Below are 20,157 nucleotides of genomic sequence, written 5' to 3' on the forward strand. Positions count from 1 at the left end.
TGTAAGGGAACTATATTCCAATAAAAAATAAAAAAAGTAACCAAAATAAAATGAAATTTAAAAAAATATGGCCAATGTTTGTGCTACAGAGATTCTGATCTAATTGGTCTGAATGGAACCTGAATATCAGTATTTTCCAAAATGGTCTAAGGTTAGTCCAAAATGCAGTCAGTGTTGACAGTCACTGGGTTTCCCAGTGCAGTGTTGAGTTTAAAACATCAATATGATACATAAAACTAGATTTCATATATAGTAAGTACTTGACACTACTTACCCAGTCCTTTGCTTCCTCACTATATCAAATGTTGTAGTTACAGAATCTCTGCTGGAAAATAATTCTGGAAATTCGTTTGAATCACTGTATGTATTTAACATGTATAAAACAAAATTTCTTGGAAATTATTCTCAATGTAGATTTCTTGCTAATTCCAACTGACTTGTTTTCTGATATAGAATCTGTTGCAAGTTCTACCTGCATATTATGATCATGGGCAATCCTCAGGTGAGCAGAGATGGTCCTGCTGCCTGAAGTCATAGTGATGTAATGATGTTGTTGTTTTTTGCCTGAGTCATGTCTGACTCTTTGCGACCCCATGGACTACAGCATGCCAGACTTCCCTGTCCTTCACCATCTCCTGGAGTTTGCTCATGCTCATGTTCATTGAGTCCTTGATGTCATCCAACCATTTCATCCTCTGTCCCCACCTTCTCTTCCTGCCCACAGTCTTTGCCAGCATCAGGGTTGTTTTTTTTTTTAATGAGTTGGCTTTTTGCATCAGGTGGATAAAATGTGGGAGCTTCAGCTTTAGCATCAGTCCTTCTGATAAACATTCATGGTTGATTTCCTTTAGGATTGACTGGTTTGATCTTGCATACTGATAGTCCAACCTTAAATATTTTACTACACATGTCTAAAAAATAAAGGAATTTTCTTACAGCATCTTGATATCATTATCACACCTACCAAATGTAACAATTAATACCCTAACATCCCAATGCAAAAAGGCCAAATGGTTGTCTGAGGAGGCCTTACAAATAGCTGTGAAAAGAAGAGAAGCAAAAGGCAAAGGAGAAAAGGAAAGATACACCCATTTGAATGCAGAGTTCCAAAGAATAGCAAGGAGACATAAGAAAGCCTTCCTCAGTGATCAATGCAAAGAAACCGAGGAAAACAACAGAATGGGAAAGACTAGAGATCTCTTCAAGAAAATTAGAGACACCAAGGGAACATTTCATGCAAAGATGGGCACAATAAAGGACAGGAATGGTATGGACCTCACAGAAGCAGAAGATATTAAGAAGAGGTGGCAAGAATACACAGAAGAACTATACAAAAAAGGTCTTCATGACCCAGATAACCATGATGGTGTGATCACCCACCTAGAGCCAGACATCCTGGAATGTGAAGTCAAGTGGGCTTTAGGAAGCATCACTACGAACAAAGCTAGTGGAGGTGATGGAATTCCAGTTGAGCTATTTCAAATCCTGAAAGATGATGCTGTGAAAGTGCTGCACTCAATATGCCAGCAAATTTGGAAAACTCAGCAGTGGCCACAGGACTGGAAAAGGTCAGTTTTCATTCCAATCTCAAAGAAAGGTAAATGCCAAAGAATGTTCAAACTATCGCACAATTGCACTCATCTCACATGCTAGCAAAGTAATGCCCAAATTCTCCAAGCCAGGCTTCAACAGTAGGTGAACTGTGAACTTCCAGATGTTCAAGTTGGTTTTAGAAAAGGCAGAGGAACCAGAGATCAAATTGCCAACATCAGTTGGATCATTGAAAAAGCAAGAGAGTTCCGGAGAAACATCTACTTCGGCTTTACTGACTATGCCAAAGCCTTTAACTGTGTGGATCACAACAAACTGTGAAAAATTCTTCAAGAGATAGAGATACCAGACCACCTGACCTGCCTCCTGAGAAATCTGTATGCAGATCAAGAAGCAACAGTTAGAACTGGACATGGAAAAACAGACTGGTTCCAAATCAGGAAAGGAGTACGTCAAGGCTGTATATTGTCACCCTACTTATTTAACTTATATGCAGAGTACATCATGAGAAATGCTGGGCTGGATGAAGCACAAGCTGGAATCAAGATTGCCAGAAGAAATATCAATAACCTCAGATATGCAGATGCTGCTGCTGCTAAGTCGCTTCAGTTGTGTCCAACTCTGTGCGACCCCATAGATGGCAGCTCACCAGGCTCCCCCGTCCCTGTGATTCTCCAGGCAAGAGCACTGGAGTGGGTTGCCCTTTCTCCAATGCATGAAAGTGAAAAGTGAAATGAAGTGGCTCAGTCTTGTTGGACTCTTAACAACCCCATGGACTGCAGCCCACCAGGCTCCTCCGTCCATGGGATTTTGCAAGCAAGAGTACTGGAGTGGGGTACCATTGCCCTCTCTAGGCTCTAAATGAGGGGACTGCTAATCTTTTAAGAGTCAATCTCAAGGACAAAAATACCTTCTGCAGACTGAGCCTAAGTGTAAGCAGTGGGGAGGCAGTTTGCTTCTCTTTCACAGGCTGCTACTCAATTGGGGGGGAAAAACAGCTTTAAAGACGAACTCAGTTACATCCCCAACAGCTGTTCAGGGAAAGCTGGATTGCCTGCCCTTGCTCACTTCTAGTACTGTCTGGCAAGCGGAGGGTGAAAAATGGCCATGTCATTAGTTCTTTAAGATGTGTCCTAAAGAATACCTACTCTAAAATATACTTCTTAAGTAATGGATTTAGCGTTTCCATCAACTTAGAAAAGGCTGCATATGCTATTTGCCTCTGGAAATTCACAACAAACCCTTTCTAGTAAAGCTCTGAAAAGTTCCACAATAAACAGTTCTTCATTTTAAAATCAAGCGAACAAAAAGTATATTACATGTGTATGGTACTAGAAAGGATCAACTAGAATAGAGCTTCTTGGAAACAAGAACTGTGTCTTAATTCACCTTTCCGACCTTGGCCCTTAGCACAGTACCTGATACATGGCAATGTTCACATTTTTTTTTTTTTTTGGAAAAACTGGAAAAGCCTGGAGCCTGGAAATATGGCAAATGCTTTTAATTAGGTCCTGCCTAGCTAAAGTAAAAAGTATTAAGAAGACACAAGTGTAAAAGTAAAATGTACAGCCACAAAACAACAGTTTCCATGAGGACAGGTAAATAAAATAGAGCCAATAATTTCATGGCACCCTTTCCTTAGGCACTAAGGGGGAAAGCCGGAAACAAAATACACCGCACAGGGCTTATGAGAGCACTGTGCTCCACACGGACTCGACAAACATTAGCTGACGTTTCCCAGCAGTGTCCATAACTTATTTATCTAGCCACTTAGGTTCCCAATGCCTCAATTTCTCTGTCTATAAAATAACCACATATTTACTGTAAAATAAAACAGCAATCCATATTCACTGAGGAGTTAGGATGCATATGACACCACCCTTATGGCAGAAAGCGAAGAAGAACTAAAGAGCCTCTTGATGAAAGTAAAAGAGGGGAGTGAAAAAGTTGGCTTAAAACTCAATATTCAGAAAACTAAAATCATGGCATCTGGTCCCATCACTTCAAGGCAAATAGATAGGGAAACAATGGAAACAGTGAGAGACTTTATTTTTGGGGGCTCCAAAATCACTGCAGATGGTGACTGCAGCCATGAAATTAAAAGACACTTGATCCTTGGAAGAAAAGCTATGACCAACCTAGACAGCATATTAAAAAGCAGAGATATTACTTTGCCAACAAAGGTCTGTCTAGTCAAAGCTATGGTTTTCTTGGTAGTCATGTATATGGATGTGAGAGTTGGACTATAAAGAAAGCTGACCACTGAAGAACTGATGCTTTTGAACTGTAGTGCTGGAGAAGACTCTTGAGAGTCCCTTGGACTGCAAGGAGATCAAACCAGTCCATCCTAAAGGAAATCAGTCTGGAACATTCATTCGAAGAACTGATGCTGAAGCTGAAACTCCAATACTTTGGTCACTTGATGGGAAGAACTGACTCATTTGAAAAGACCCTGATGCTGGGAAAGATTGAAGGCAGGAGGAGAAGGGGATGACAGAGGATGAGATGGTTGGATGGCATCACTGACTCAATGGATGTCAGTTTGAGTAAACTCCAGGAGCTGGTGATGGACAGGGAGGCCTGGTGTGCTGCAGTCCATGGGGTCGCAAAGAGTCATACACAACTGTATTGAACTGAGCCTCTAATAATCTTTCCAAATTCCAATTTTTCTAGCTGTCTCCCCACCAATGTTTTAAGGTTGATTTGTTCAAGAGGACCACATACATTTTGTTGTAAATTTCCTTTAATCTGGAATTGTTCTTTGAAGAACTATTTTTTTAAAACCATGTCACAAGGGAAAAATTCAAATATACCAAAAAACAAGAGAGAATAGTGGGATGAACTCCAAGTACCCATCACCTAGCAACACTAAGCATCAACTCATGGACATTCTTGTTTAATCTTCATTTGCATCCTCTTTTCCATGCCCCACTTCCTGGGTTATTTTGAAGCAAATCCTAGATATCATAGCATTTTACCTGTACATATTTCAGTCTGCTTCTACAAAAGTTGAGTTCTTAAAAAAAAAGAAAAACTACAGTACCTAAAAAAAAAATTAATGATGATTCCTGAGTATAATCAAATGTCCAAGCATATTTTCCTATTAAAAATAGTTGGCTTATTCTAATCAAAATGCAAATGAGGCTCAAACACTGCATTTGGTTGATATGTCTCTTTGTTGTTGTTGTTTAATTGCTAAGCTGTGTCTGACTCTTTTACGACTCCATGGACTGTAGCCTGGCAGTCTCCTCTGTCCATGGGACATTTCCCAGGCAAGAATACTGGAGTGGGTTGGTGTGCCCTCCTCCAGGGGATCTTCGTAACCAGGATCCAACTGAGGTCTCCTGGATCACAGTCAGATTCTTTACCGTCTGATTCACCAGGTAGTTAGAGTTAAAACTTTTGATTTTATTCAGTTTTTTTTTTTTTTTTGGTACAAATACTCACCAATATAATGTCTTGTTTCTTTTTGTTATACTAGCAGCCATTAATTATTATTGCATAGGACTATTATGTCACAAGGGGTTACCAGCCTCTCATTTTTTTAATGTTGTTTTTCATGACATTGACTTATGGACAAGATCAGTCTAGATATTATGGAGATTGTCTCCTTGGATTTATTAGATCATTTCACATGCCATTTAACTTGTTACTTTGACCCTTGAAAGTTCCTATAAGCTGGATAGTAGCACTTAAAGTTTGAAAGTTTAGTCACTCAGTCGTGTCCAACTCTTTGCGACCCCATGGACCCCATAGACTACCAGGCTCCTCTGTCCATGGGATTTTCCAGGCAAGAGCACTGGAGTGGGTTGTCATTTCCTTCTCCAGAGGATCTTCCCGACCCAGGGATCGAACCTGGGTCTCCCACATTGTAGGCAGACGCCTTACCATCTGAGCCACCAGGGAAGACCCTTCATTAATTCAAGTTAATGTTTTTGGCATGATTACTTCCTAAGTGATATTGTGTACTTCATAGTACATCACTTGAGCAGGTACATGTTATTTTCGTGCACTTATTTTGAAGGCCCCTCTCCTAATCATGTCTATATTCATCAGTGTATCCACATTCTACGTTAAAAAATTAACCCGAACCATTTTAAAAGACTTTAAAAATAATTTCATAATTTTAAATTTAGTTCAGAATAAAATTTTCATTTTGTTACTGGAATTTTAAATTGATTATTTATGTAATTATATGAGATGGTTTTTAGTTGATTGGTTAATATCATCTTATTTTTGAAGATTCTTTTTTTCCTTTTTATTATGAAGAATTTTAATATATATAAAGATGGGCCAGCTCCCCATCCACATCTCCCTTCTTGGATTATTAAAACTTTTTTTAATGAGATACAATTCATGTACCAGAAAACTCACTCTTTTCAAGTGTACAGTTCAGTGGTTTTTAATATATTCACAAAGTTGTGCAGCCAATACCAGTCAGTGATTTTTAATATATTACAGAGTTATACAACAATCACAAATCTCTTTTTAGTCTATAGATTTTTTTTCTCCAAATCTCTTTTTCTTTCTTTCTTTTAAAAATTTTATGTATTTAATTTTTGGCTGCACTGGGTCTTTGCTGCTATGTGAGAGCTACTCTCTAGTTGTGGTGCAAGGACAGGCTCTAGGGTGCCAGGCTTCAGCAGTTGCAGGGTGTGGGTCTGGTAGGGCAGTTGGGCTTAGTTGCCCGGAGACATGTGGAATTTAACAGAGTAGGGACTGAACCAGGTTGCGTGCATTGGCACGCAGATTCTTATCCACGGATTACCAGGGAAATCTCCAAGTCTTTTTCCTTCGTAATTTTTGTGGAAGAAATTTGCTTTTTTATCCTGTAGAATATTCATAGTCTAGCTTTTGATTTTTGCATCTCTATGGTATTTTTTAAATGTTTCTCTGGCCTCCATATTTCTTATAAATTGGTAGTTAGATGTAGATGTCTGATGGGATTCCGGTTCAATTTTTTTCCTACACGAGTACAGTCATGTTTCCATTCTAGAGGCATATGTCTCAACTTTTTGTGATAATGTAGTTGATGCTCAATGACTTGATCTCTCCATTCATTAGAGGTTACAAAATGGTGATTATCACTCATCACTCATCATTTATTACTTGGAATACTCCTCTATAAAAAGAAATTTTTCTTCATCTACTTTTTGGTTACTTAATGGTACGGATTCTTTATAAATATTAACATTTTATTAATTTTGATATTTTAGAGCCATAGACTACCCCCCGACCCCACCCCCACCCGCCAGATGTCAAACATTTTCCTAAGTAGTGCTTTCTAATGCTTCATGGGAAAAATTATCTGCCCACAGGGCCTGAAAATAACAAAAGAAGGAGGTGGGGACAGTGAAACTCCAAACATGCCCCAAGAGGATACACATCCTCAGCTCCAGCAGATTTTCTTTTTTCTCCGCATCACATAAGGTTTTCCTGTACGAAGCGTCATGCAAAAAAAAAAAAAAAAAAGTCACCTGATCTAAAAATCTTGAAAAGTTTTGTTTCTCTTCAGGAATTAATATGGTTTTCTCTTACCATTCATAAACATCAGTGAACAATCTACTTTCCTACTTTGCACTGTGCCCAGTTAAGTTCAAAGCCAAATTTTCCATTTAATTTTGGAACAGTAGAGTTCCTGATCTCTGCATTTACATTTTTCTTTGATCTTCATCCTCTGTACCTGTTCCTGTCTTCCGGCTGGTTCGAATTTTCTACTAGCAAAAAGGAGTTTGACTGAACAAAAACATTTACAGTGCCGTCAGTCATCTATGAAAGAACCTTTTTCTTGGCACTCTAATTCTCGACTGGATGTTATTTAAGGAATCTAACGTAATAAGCTTGAAATGGTTTCTCATTGGGATCTCAATTTGTATTTCTACAGTTATTGGTGAGCTCGAACATCTTCCCACATTTGATAACCAGGTTTAAAATTGTTCGTTTGCGTGGGACGTGGCTTATATTAAATTAGGGAGGAATTCGCCAGTGGACTGAAAGGACAAATGAAATCTCATTCTTACATTTAAGCTTTGACTCTGTCTCTGTTTTTTTTTCCCCCGTCCGAGACAGCTCTTTGCAGAACACTGTATTGCCTCAAAATATGTGTACTGTGTCAGCGTCCTGTTTCTGCTTTCAGTGTTTATGGGGGAAGAGTTCCTGAATCCTGAACACGCCTGGATTCCCGGCTATCTTCGGGACTTTTTCTTCAGGCGTGGCCTCTCTCACTCGGCCTTCGATTGGCCCGCCTGACCCTTCAGGAGTCACCGCGCCGCGTGTTTGCTTAGCGCGGTGGATGCGAGTGATGAGTGACTGCTTCTGCCTTTCTCCACCCCCCCAACTTTTTTCTTTCTTTTTTTTTTTTTTAAAGCCATAGCTATGGTTACCACGTCTCTCCCCGCCTCCCTTCACCTACCAAGAAGACGACTGGCCATTGGCTATCTGTCACCAAGTTACTCAGTCATTGGCCGCTGGTGAGACTGGGCGCTCCCCCTTCCCCGGTCTCCCGGGTCTCTTGAGGAGCCCAGGAAGGAGGCTCCGCTAGTGCCGCCGGGCCACGGGCTGCCGCGACCAGGCTGCGGCAGTCGTTAGCCGGTCATGTCGGCCGCCCAGGGCTGGGACAGGAACCGCCGGAGGGGAGGAGGCGCAGCCGGCGGTGGCGGCGGAGGTAGCGGGGCCGGCGGGGGCAGTGGGGGCAACGGGGGTCGGGGGACTGGTCAGCTCAACCGCTTCGTGCAACTCTCCGGGCGGCCGCACCTGCCAGGTGAGTGGTAGAGCACGGTCCTGACAGCTCGCAGGCGGGGTGGGAAGGTGACTGCTCCCTTTTCTTTTCTCCCTGCCTTTCTTTTCCTTGGGAGGAGCAAAGGCAGGCCCCACGCACAGCAGAACGATGGGGGGCTTAGAGAAAAGGAAAGGTGTCTTTGAGGTCAGGGAGGGAACAGGAGCCCGGCGGGAGGGAAAAAAAAAGTATTTTTGATCTGTTGAAAGCTCTGTGCTGAAAGTTGTTGTGTTTTCTTTTCAAAGGAGAGGCCGTCGTCTCATTGACATTCCCAAATGTTTCGCTTACTCGGTTCCCAGTCTCGTCCTCTTCCGCAGTTTGATCTTGTAAAAGAAAGACATTGTCGCCTAGCTGTGGGAAATTATTTTTAAAGAGAGAAAGAGGGAAGAGCATTACAAGGAGTGATTTTTGTAAAAACCACCTCAAGTGTGTAAGAGTTAGGCATTCTGAAACAAGAAAGGAGGAAGAAGGGGGTCGGTGGGAGGTGGGTAGGAAACAGAACCAAGAGAATTAGGGAAAACTAGTTGAATTATTAATATTTTGGAATATACATAGAATGGATAGCGTGTATGGATTTTAACGGGAAAAAAATGAAGATCAAGAATATCGTTAGTGACAAAATTATGCTGTCTACCATATGGAAATCCCATGGACTGAGGAGCCTGGCAGGCTACAGTCCAGGGGGTCCCGAAAGAGCCGGACCCTACTTAGCGACTAAACACACACACCCCATATGAAAACAGCTTATTGAAAACTGGAAAATGTACCCAGTGTGATTATTTAACTTTTTTGTCTGAATTTACTATCCCTGTGTTCCGATGCCTTGTAAGACAAATCAAATCTTTGTGTGTGTGCAAAAAATTTTAAGGAGCTACATTTGTAGGTGAATATTCAGTATAGAGAATGAAAGTGTACTGCCCAGAATGTCAAATATTATGTTGAGCAAGCTTATTTTTACCATGAAGAGAACTATCAAAAATGTGTGTTAATCATTCACCATGTTTTTTGTGAATAAGATTGACGTTGATTTTATCAGTGATTTTATATTTGTTTAGCTGATGAGTTTTGAGAATGAGGGTGTTTGAAATGTGTTTACTACCATGCCTTGTACTAGGTAGTAAAAAAATTATTTGATTAATTTGAAGAGAAAGGGAATTTTGCATATTAAGTGCGACACTGCTTATGTTTGTGATAAGGTTATTGATTTATGCTAGAAATGCACATTAATCCGTTTATATGCACCATTAAAATTAACTGTGAAGCAGTTTTACTCAAATATATAATACACCAGGAATTGGGTTTGAGATGATCGTATCAGTCTGGGTATTCTAAAATTGCTAAATATGTACTCTTTAACGTCAAAAAGGAAAAAGGAGAAATCTTTTTTTTACCCCAAAGTAATAGCAAAAACTTTCATTTTTGTGTATTGACAGGTTAGCAGATAAAGCAGTTACCAAAGACTGCAACTAGTTTGTCCTCTATTACTGCAATCTTAAATTTTTGAGCTTAGATTAATTATACCATAGTCTTCATATTGGCATTCCTAGGCTCCAAGAAACTGGTTGGTGCACTTCCTTACTGCCACCACTTGATGGCAGTGGAAGCCTTGGTTTCTGAAAAGGGGCTTCGGTGTGGAGCTATTTCTGCATTCTCTGCACACAAGACCAGTAACAGCCATTTGTCCAGAGGTAAAGATAAACGTGTTTAAACTGTGAAAATTCATGCAATGGGGCCATCAGCTCTTTTTTCTGCTTTCTTTCCCCCTTGAGTGGCATTTCATTCTTTCTTCCCCAAGTAGAAAGCCTCAGTCTTCTCTTGACTCTCAGAATTGGAAACGTCTGATATTTCAATATATACTTTGAAATTCTTTCACACCAATTCTTTTTTTTTTTCTCCCCAAGCATTTCATTTTAAGCCTTGCCTCTCCCCTTGATTGAAAGGTTTTATTTTGAGACATTCGACAAGATTTTAAGTGAAAGGGGTAGAAATATCTAGGGTTTTTTATGGCTGACCCTGAAGATTCAAAAATAATAATAATAATACATCTTTGTAGGTAACTTTCTCCCACCTTTGATTTCTAATCCCATTTAACATTTTTCCTCCTGCTCTACCAAGATTTTCAGGTACCAAGCAGTGAGCAACCCTTCTTACTTTTTTGCATAGCTACCTTCTACCCAGGGAGCTCCGGTGGCTCAGAGGTAAAGAATCTACCTGCCAATGCAGGAAATGCGGGTTCAATCCCTGGGTCAGGAAGATCCCCTAGGAGGAAATAGCAACCCACTCCAGTGTTCTTGCCTGAAAAATGCCATGGACAAAGGAACTTGGCGGGCTCCAATTCCATAGGGTCAAAGAAACATACTTGACTGAGCATGCACACAATACACCCTCCTCCAGCCACCAATGAACCAAAAACAAAACTATCTGGTCTTGGGGTGTTCTCTCTTTCACCAATAGCATCTTTATCCCTGCAGTTATGCAAGCCTGAAACTTGGGCGTCCTCCTTAACGGTTTCCTCTTCCTTGCATTTCTGTTGTAATCAGTCACCAAGTCCCATTTACTTTATTTGTGCCAGACGATGCAGCCGTCATCCCTGCCTTAGGTCTCCTACACTAGCTTTCTAAGCAGTCTTCCTGCTTGTACTCTTGCCCTCCAGTTTGTATAGCACACTCATCTTTTGCATGCACAAATTTGTTTTCATCTCAGCTTACAACCCCTTACTTGCTTTTCATTGCTCTTAAAATAAGGCAAAAATCCTCAACATGGCCTAAAAGCCACTGAGTGGTCTGGCCCCTCTCTAGCTCTCCAGATAACCCTACATCATGTTGTCTTGTTCTTTGATCTTTTCCCACCTCTTTAGATCATGCTCCCTTCTGCCACAGGACGGTTGTACTTGCTATTCCGTCATCTAGCAACCCTGTTAATCCTCATTCTGTTCTCTCTCCCTTTTTTTAAGCTTCTCTCCCATTGGATCTCAGCTTGATCACACTGTTTCTTCAGAGAAGTCATCTCTGACCTTTTATTTGTTCTCTTTATACACACTAGTAGCTGCATGTGTTTCCATTTGTATGTAATTCTTTGATATGCATGATTTGCTACTCTTTACATATATTTACACACACAAGACATCAAATATATACATGTATTAATATACAGACACACATGTATTTTTAAATTCTAAATTAATACATTGGCATTATGTGTAAACAATTAAATTCTTGTGAAAGTGATTGATCAGTGTGGTTCAGTTGCCTTTTGCCCCATTGACTCTGGACAAATGGACACAATCAGTTTCTTGAACATAAAGATAGTGGACTAGACTTTCCATCCGTGGTGGCAGCACAAATAATGTTTTGTGAAGCCTTGTTTGAGCAGCTTCTCACCTTTTTTCTGTCTCCTAAAATACAGTAGTGATTATGCATTTGCCCCATAGGCCAAGAAATTCATAGCTTCTTAGACCTGGGTTTCTCCCCACTCATAATCTCTCCGTGCGCAGCAGAGAACAGGGACAGTGCTCTCGCAGCCGTAGAGCTCGGGCATGGAGCTCATGGGGACAGTGGAGCCCATGTTATCATTGTGACTTGAGTGTGTAAATTTGAGTGAATGCCATGTGTTACCTAGGGAAACAGCTAAACGATGTTGCTAACATGGGGACTGGAAAACTGACAAAGACAAAGGAGGAAAAACATAACAATTGGTAAAGCTGGGTAAAAATAATACTGAAAATATTAACTGAGAATTTTTCTTGTGATATATGTTTATGATATAAGGTACAAATGGTAAAAGGCAACTTTTCCTTCTTCCTTTGACCAGTAATTGGCTTCTTTCCCTTGAAGCAACTGATTTCGTGTGTATCTTTTCCAGAAAAGTGTATGAGTGTGTTGGAGGGGAGAAAAATGGTAGCATTTCTTTGTTTGGATGGGCATTTAAAAGGTTTACAGTCTTATTAATACAAAGGATAATACAGTTAATATTTTTGTATGTATATAATTTTGCACATTAGTGACTCTGTCTTTAGAATAAACTCCTAGAAGTACAATTGCTGGGTCAAAGGATCTCTGCTATTTAAATTTTGATAGGTATTGTCAGTTGCCTTTCATAGAGGTTGTGCCAGATTGTGTTCATTGATGTTGGAGTTCTGGCTTCCCATAGCTTTGGTAACAAAGTGGGTTATTAAGCTTTTTTTACATTGCCAATTTAAAAGGTATATTTTTCTTCATCTTTTCAATAGCTATAAAAACCATACAGCCATATTTGTTTCCTTTATTTATAACATCTGCTTATATTTCCTATTCACCTGGTTATATTTTTTATTTCTCTGTTGGAATGTTTAATATTGTTTGTAGGAGCTGTTTTACAGAAATTAGTTCTTTGTCTCAGTTTTGTGTTGCAGGTACTTGTCACAGTTTCATTTAGCTTTTGACTTTGTTTACAATATATTTTTTCAGCAGAAATTAAAATATTTGTATAGTTTAATTATTAATCTTTTTTTATCTTAGGTTTTTTTGATCATAAGAAAGGGCTTTCCTATTTCAATCTTATTGATATTGCTAATTAAAATTAAAATTCTTGTGTTTTTTTTCTTGGTAATTTTATAATTTATTTTTAAGTTAAATGCACTTATTGATACAAAATTTAGTTAGGTAAAGTATTTAGGGAGGATTTAACTTCACTTTTCTTCTAGGTGGCTACCCAGTTATCACAGTATTGAAGTATTGCCTATCGGTGTGCTTAGTTTTTATATATAATTTGGTATTTTTACTAGACTTTTATTCTGTTTCATTGATCAGATTACCTATTTATACCTAGTGATATCATTCTTTGATTATAATCCTCTTTCATTCTACTTCTTGGAGTTTTCCTGGATACTCTTTGTTCTGTAAAACTTAGAATTAGTTTATTGAACTCCCTCCCCCCATCTTTTGGTATTTTTATTGATACTGCATTATATTTGAAGATTGATTTAGAGATCATTGACTTCTTTTTAAGGTTCAGTCTCCTGTTCAGGAAGAGGGTGTTCATTCATTTCTTGTTTTTCAATTTTTTTTTTGTATCCCTCGACAGCAATTTAGTTTTTTTCATGTAGACCTTTTATCATTTCTTTTATATGTATTCCTGGTATTTTACCTTTTTTTGTTGCTATTGTAAATGGGGCTTCTATTGCTGTTATATCTTTTATCTTGCTCTTTGAACATGGTAATGCTATTCATTTCTGAGTATTAATTTTGTACTTGGCCACCTTTGGAATCTCAGTACTATCTGTTATGGTTTCCCAGTTGTTTTTCTAAGGTTTTGCAGTTAAATAATATCATTGGGCTTCCCAGGTGGCTCAGTGGTAAAGAACCCACCTGCCAATGCAGGAGACTAGGAGGCGCGGGTTAGATCACTAGGTTGAGAAGATCCCCGGGAAGAGGAAATGGCAACCCACTCCAGTATTCTTGCCTGGAAAATTCCATGGGCAGAGAAACTTGGTGGGCTACTGTCCACCGGGTCACACAGAGTCAGACATGACTGAGTGACTGCACACAATATCGTTAGCAAATAAAGATAACTTTATCTTCTCTTTTCCGGTTTTTATACTTATTTCTTTTTTTTGGCAAATCAGTTTAGTTAGTACTTTCCAAAAATATTAAACAGTAAAATAGTAGTGGATTTTTGTCTTATTCCTGACTTAAATGTGAGTTTTTTAGTGCTTTCCTATTAATATTAGGCCTGACTTTAAGTTAAAGTGTACATACTATGTTAGTCAGCTCTTACCATTTTATAAAGATTTTTTAAAATATGGAAGTTAAAATTTCAGCCTCTGTGGGGAATTATGTGATTTTTTCCCTTTGTTTACTATTTTGGTGAGTTGTACTAATAGATTTACTCTCACTGGACCATCCTTGCTTTCCTAAATCAATTCACTTTGTTATTGTGTATTATTTTATATGTGCTCTTGGGTTCTATTTGCTAAACTTTATTTAGAAATTTTGCATCATTCCTCTTAAGCTAAATTGCTTTGTAGTTTTCTTTTATGTATTTTATCTTTGTTGGATTATGCCACTTTCATAAAAATAATTTCAAACTTTTATTTTTCTATGCTTTTTTCTCCTCTCTGGTTAAATGGCATTCAAGTTAAATGCTTGGTTGAATTGCCTGTGAGATTATTGGACCTTGAGTATTTTGGGAGGAGACTAGATGTTTGACAGTTATCTCTTTACTTCTATGATAATTTGCTTATCGTTTATATCTTTGTGAGGAAGCTTTGCCAATTTGTATTATCCTACAAAATAATCTGATTCACCCACGTTTTCAAAACTATTTGTGTAACATGAGCAAGGTACTCTTTTGTGATTAAAAAAAAATTTCCTGTGTCTGTGACTACACTGTCACTTTACTCATTATCACTTCTTATTTAGTATATGTGAGGCCTTGCCCTTTTGTTGTTGTTGTTTACAACCAGGTCTTGGATTTTTTAAAAAATTAGTTTTGTTATTTTCTTTTTTCTTATTTATATTTTTCTTTCACTGTTTTAAATCCTTCCTTTAGCTTTTGTTAGGTTTATTTTGTGGCTGTTTTCTTGTCTTCTTGTGTGGAATCCTTTATGTTCTTTTCATTCTTGTGTTTGTGTATGTTTGTATTCGTGCTTAGTTATATCTGACTGTTTGTGACCCCAGAGACTGTAGCCCACCAGGATTCTCTGTCCACAGAGAATCCAGGATTTTCCAGGCAAGAATACTGGAGTTGGTTGCCATTTCCTTCTCCAGGGGAATCTCCCCGACCCAGGGATTGAACCTGCATCTCCTGCATTGGCAAGCGGATTTTTTACCACTGCACCACCTGGGTGTTAAATTTTGAGTTTTCTTCTGAACAGTACTTGAGTTGTGTCTTGTAAGTTATAAGTTTCTTGTATTTATTTTCTGAATATTTTTGTAGTTCAATTTTTGACTCATTTTCTTTAGCACAGGAGTAGTTAATCCTTTTAAACTGTAACATATCCATTTATATGGCTTTAGTAGCGTTATTGAGATTTAATTCAAATACTGTACAGTTCACTATTTAAAGTGTACAATTCAGTGATTTTTAGTATATTCAGGCTTGTGGAATTATTACCACAGTCAATTTTAGAACATTTTCATCCCCTCAAGAAGAAGCCCTATGTCCGTTAAGTTGTCCCTCCCTTATCTTCCTGCTCCTCTTCTCCCTCACCCTCTACCCTAGCTCTTAAGTAACCATAATCTGCTTTCTTTCTCTCTATATTTTCCTGTTATGGACTTCCTCCTATGAATGGAATCATAGTCTTTTTGACTGCCATCTTTCATTTCCATACTATTTTTTAAGTTTGTTAATTTGCTGCAGATATCAGTACTTCATTCCTTTTTCTGGCTAAATAATATTCCACTATATGGATAGACCACATTTGGTTTACCCATTAATGGACATATAGATTGTTTTTCACTTTTTGGCTGTTGTAAATAAACATTTGTGTATCGATCTCTGTGTGGACATATGTTTTCATTTCTTTTAGGTACGTGCCTAAGTAGGATTTCCCTGGTGGTGCAATGGTAAAGAACCTGCCTGCCAATAGAGGAGACATGAGATGAGGGTTCGATCCCTGTGTCAGGATGATCCCATGGAAAAGGAAATGTATCCTTGCCTGGGAAATCCCATAGAGAGAGGAGCCTGGCAGGCTACGTCTATGGGGTCACAAAGAGCTGGACATGACTGAGCAACTTTACACACACATGTACACACACATATATCTAGGTATAGAATTGTTGGGTCAGTTAGTAACTATGCTTGACATTTAATCATTTCAGAAACTGTCAAACTGTTTTCCAAAGTGGGTGGAATTTTACATTCCTACCAGCAGTGTAAGAGGGTTCCAGTTTTTCCACCTTCTTGCCAACACTTGTTGTTATCTGATTTTTTGATTTCAGTCATCCTAGTGGGTATGAAGTAGCATCTCATTGTACTTTTTGACTTGCATTTCCCTCATGACTAATGATGTCAAGCATCTTTGTTTTTCTCTTTTCTTTCCTCCTCCTTTCTAGTTTTTTTTCTTTTAAGGTATGATTGACATTGTTCATCTTTTCATGTACTTGTTGGCTAATTGTATGTCTTCTTTGAAGAAATGTCTATTAGATCCTTTGCTCAATTTTTAATTGGATTATTTGTCTTTATTATTGAATGGTAAGAACTCTTTATACATTTTAGCTCTCTTTACATTTTTTTAAAATGTATTTCAAGTCCTTTGTCAAATATATGATTTGCAAATATTTTTCCCATTCTGTGGTTGTCTTATCAGGTTCTTAATTGTGCGCTTTGAAGCATAAAGTTTTAAATTTTGGTGAAGACTGGTTTATCTTACTGTTGTTATTTTATTTTTTTGCTTTTGCTTTTGTTGTCTATCTAAGAATCTTTTACCAAATCCAGGATCATGAAGACCTGTGTTTTTTCTAAGAATTTCATAGTTTTGCTCTAATATTTATGCATGTGGTAAAGGTTATCTTAATTGACTGTCCTGTTGAAAAGACTGTGCTTTCCCCCATTGAATAGTCTTGGCATTCTTGTTGAAAACCAGTCAACCTTAAACATGTATAGGCTTATTTATGGGGTTTTAATTCTGTTCCATTAATCTATATGTCTGTCCATGTGCCAGTGCCATAGTGCCTCAGTTACTGTTGCTTTGGACATAGTTTTGAAATCAGAAAATGTGAATTCTCCTACTTTATTCTTTTTCAGGTTTGTTTTGGCTATTTTGGGTCCCTGCAATTCCATATAAATTTGACAAATTTGTCAATTTGTAGGAAGAACTCAGCTGGGGTTCTCATGGGGATTGCCATCTGTACATCAGTGTGAAGATATCACCATCTTTTAATGTTGTCTTCTAATCCCTGCACATGGGATATTTTTCCATTTATTTGGATTTTCTTTAATTCTTTCAACAATGCTATATGGTTTCCAGAGTTTGTTTATGTTAATACCTCACTTGCCTTTCTCAAGCAAGAAATGCTTTACTATATTTTCAGCAGTGTTTGTACTCCTTTGTGTTAGTTACAATGAAGATTTCATTTCTGCATTGGTTTTATTTTTTTCCTTCCATTTCTTTTCTGTTCTCTGCCTGCTGATATTTTGTCTCTGTTATCTTGTCTTCTTCAAGTTAGAATTACTTGTCTTTTCTGCCCCTGAGGCAGCTTTAATTTTGGTAAAGCTTATTGTCTTCCACTTCCTACCACCACTGTAAAAGGAATACAAACTCTCATAGTGGCATTATTTATAAAAGCCAGTATATGGAAACAGCTTAAGTGTCCATCAACAGATTAATAAATAAAGATGATGTGGTGTATATATACAGTGGAATACTACTCAGTCATAAAAAAGAATGAGATTTGGCTATTTGCAGCAACATGGATGGACTTGGTAGGCACTTTGCTAGGTGAAATAAGTCAGAGAAAGACAAATGCTGTATGATATTACTTAAATGTGGAATATAAAAAACATAACAATCTAGTGAATAGAGCAAAAAAAAAAGAAGCAAGCTCACAGATATAGAGAACAAGCTAGTAGTTACCTGTGGGGTAAAGGAGGGGGGAGGGGCAATATAGGGATAGGAGATTAAGAGGTACGAAATATTAGGTAGAAAATAAGCTGCAAGGATATATTATACAACCTATGGAATATAACAAATGTTTTATAATAACTAAATGAAATATCTTTAAAATTGTAGATCACTATATTGTACATCTGTAAAATATATAATACTGTATACCAGCTATACTTCAATTTTTAAAAAAGGAAAGGCTCATTAAAATTTTGAAAATATTAAAAACTTGAAACAAGAAGAAAATCATCTATAGTAATTCCATTTGATACTTGTGTCAGCATTTTGATATTTTGCTTTTTTAGTCCTTTATCAGTGAATTGTGTTATATTTAATATTGTGTAAATCATTACATACTACTAGTGGCAGGTTGGGATTCTCTTAAACCTGTTCTGTATTTAAATGTTTTCTCTGATTTTACCAAGTAGACTCTGTTTCTCCTCAATTTATCATACGAATAACTGTTTAGATTTTTTTCTAGCTGATGCACTATTTTCTTTTTTCTTCACAGCCAAGGTTTTGGAAGAATAGACTCAATTGTTTAATTTCTTTTTTTCCTCTTCAGTCTATTGCACTTCTGCCTCCATTGTTCTACTCAAGTCTTCTTGGCTAAGGTAATAACTTCTTAACTGCCAAATTCATTAGATATCTCTTAGTCTTCATCCTACCCAGTTTCTCCAGATTTTGATTTCAACTAGCCCCTTTGCTAAAGCCTGGGAATATATAACTAGACACAATCTGTATTCCTAAAGAGCTCTTAGTTACCCTTTTTATCGCTTGAATTTCTCATTAGTTTTTCTTTATCTGGTGCTTAATACTGATATCCAAGAGTATATCTGTTTGTTTCCCACCTCATTCTTATATTTTCCTCTGGGTGATGTCATTAATATCCTGACAACATAGGTCAGACCTCTTTTCCTGGCCTGTTTGCCAGTGGCTACTAGACAGTGCCTCTCCAGTGACTAATGAGTGCCTTAAATTCAGCTTGTCTGAAAACAATTTCATTATCTTTCCTGCCAAACCTGTTCTTGCTCCTGTGTCCCTTATTCTGACTAATTTAATGGCTACCTCATCAATTTAGTGAATGAAGCCAGAAATCTGAGAATCACATTAGATTCCTTTCTTTTGCTCACCCCTTGTACAGTTGGTCACAAAGTCTTGCCAATTTTTCCTCTTTACTCTAATTTTTCTGACCTTTTCCACGACTACAGCCTCAACACTTATGTCTTTCATTTTATATTTCAGCTATAGAACTATTTGCAGTTAGTTGCTTTAAGTTCTTAGAAGAAGCTAGGTTGGGAGGGTGAGATTTTTTTAAGTTGCAGTTTCCTGCAGTACCACACTGTGTCATGATTCTACACATAACCATTTCTTTCTTAGCCTGCCATTTCCTAAATCCCTCCTAAGACCCACCCAAGTGTACGCTACACAGCTTTTTTTCTGTCCTCTCTTTTCATACAAATAGATTACTTATACTGGGTAGTTACTGTGTGTCTGCCTCTGTTCAGGGTGTTTTACAAATATTAATTCATTTAATCCTCATAACTTTGTGAGGTAATTAGCTTTCTCATCCCCTTCTGTGATGAAGAACTGAGGCTTACAGAGAAGCTGCAGAACTTGCACGGAGTGCATATAGCTAATAAATGTCAGAGTTAGGATTCAGACCGTCTCTCAGACTTCAGAGTCCATGCTGTTGTGCCTCTTCTTTGTGCCATCACCTTCTTTTGTATATACAAAGGATCACAGTACTTATATTGAATTGCTTTGCAAGGATTTGTTTTCAAACTTATCTAACTATGGGCTTTTTTTTTTTTTTAATTGGAAGACAGTTGCTTTGCAATATTGTATTAGCTTCTGCCTTACAATGTGGATTAGCTGTCAGTATACATACATATATCTCCTCCCTCCTGAGCCTCCTTACCACCCCCTCCTCATCCCACCCCTCTACCTTGTCACAAAGCACCGGGGACTGAGCTCCCTATGTAACTATGGGCTTCTTAAACGGAAAAATAATGTCTTATTCTCCGTCACCTTCCACAGGACTAGAACACTGCCCCATTTATAGCTGACTTTTCATAAATATTTATTGAATGAATTAGTAATTGTCAATATCTATAGTTACTCAGGCAGAAGAGTTGAGTTTAGGTTATTTTACATTACATAAGGCTAAATAAAGTTTTTAACCTAGGTATTTAGCACATACAGTTTTTGCATGGCTTTTCCAAGTACAGTTTTATGTCTGATCTTA

The 20,157-nt window shown here is 38.0% G+C and overlaps 1 protein-coding gene across 4 annotated transcripts in view; it reads left to right on the top strand.

Annotated features, from left to right (window-relative positions):
• The first annotated feature begins 8,061 nt into the window (after positions 1-8,061).
• KLHDC10 (kelch domain containing 10) overlaps positions 8,062-20,157 on the top strand; it is a 61,909-nt gene continuing 49,813 nt past the window's right edge. Inside the window, exon 1 of one of the 4 annotated variants that reach the window (XM_061165796.1) lies at positions 8,062-8,215. In XM_061165796.1, the coding sequence (XP_061021779.1) occupies positions 8,146-8,215 (70 nt within the window). In that variant the 5' untranslated portion in view covers positions 8,062-8,145. Of the gene's footprint in view, positions 8,312-20,157 lie in introns of all 4 variants that reach the window. The other 3 variants (XM_061165792.1, XM_061165793.1, XM_061165794.1) reach the window with 3 other exon arrangements.

This window comes from Dama dama, chromosome 18 (assembly GCF_033118175.1).
Source record: "Dama dama isolate Ldn47 chromosome 18, ASM3311817v1, whole genome shotgun sequence".
NCBI classification, from domain to species: Eukaryota; Metazoa; Chordata; class Mammalia; order Artiodactyla; family Cervidae; genus Dama; species Dama dama.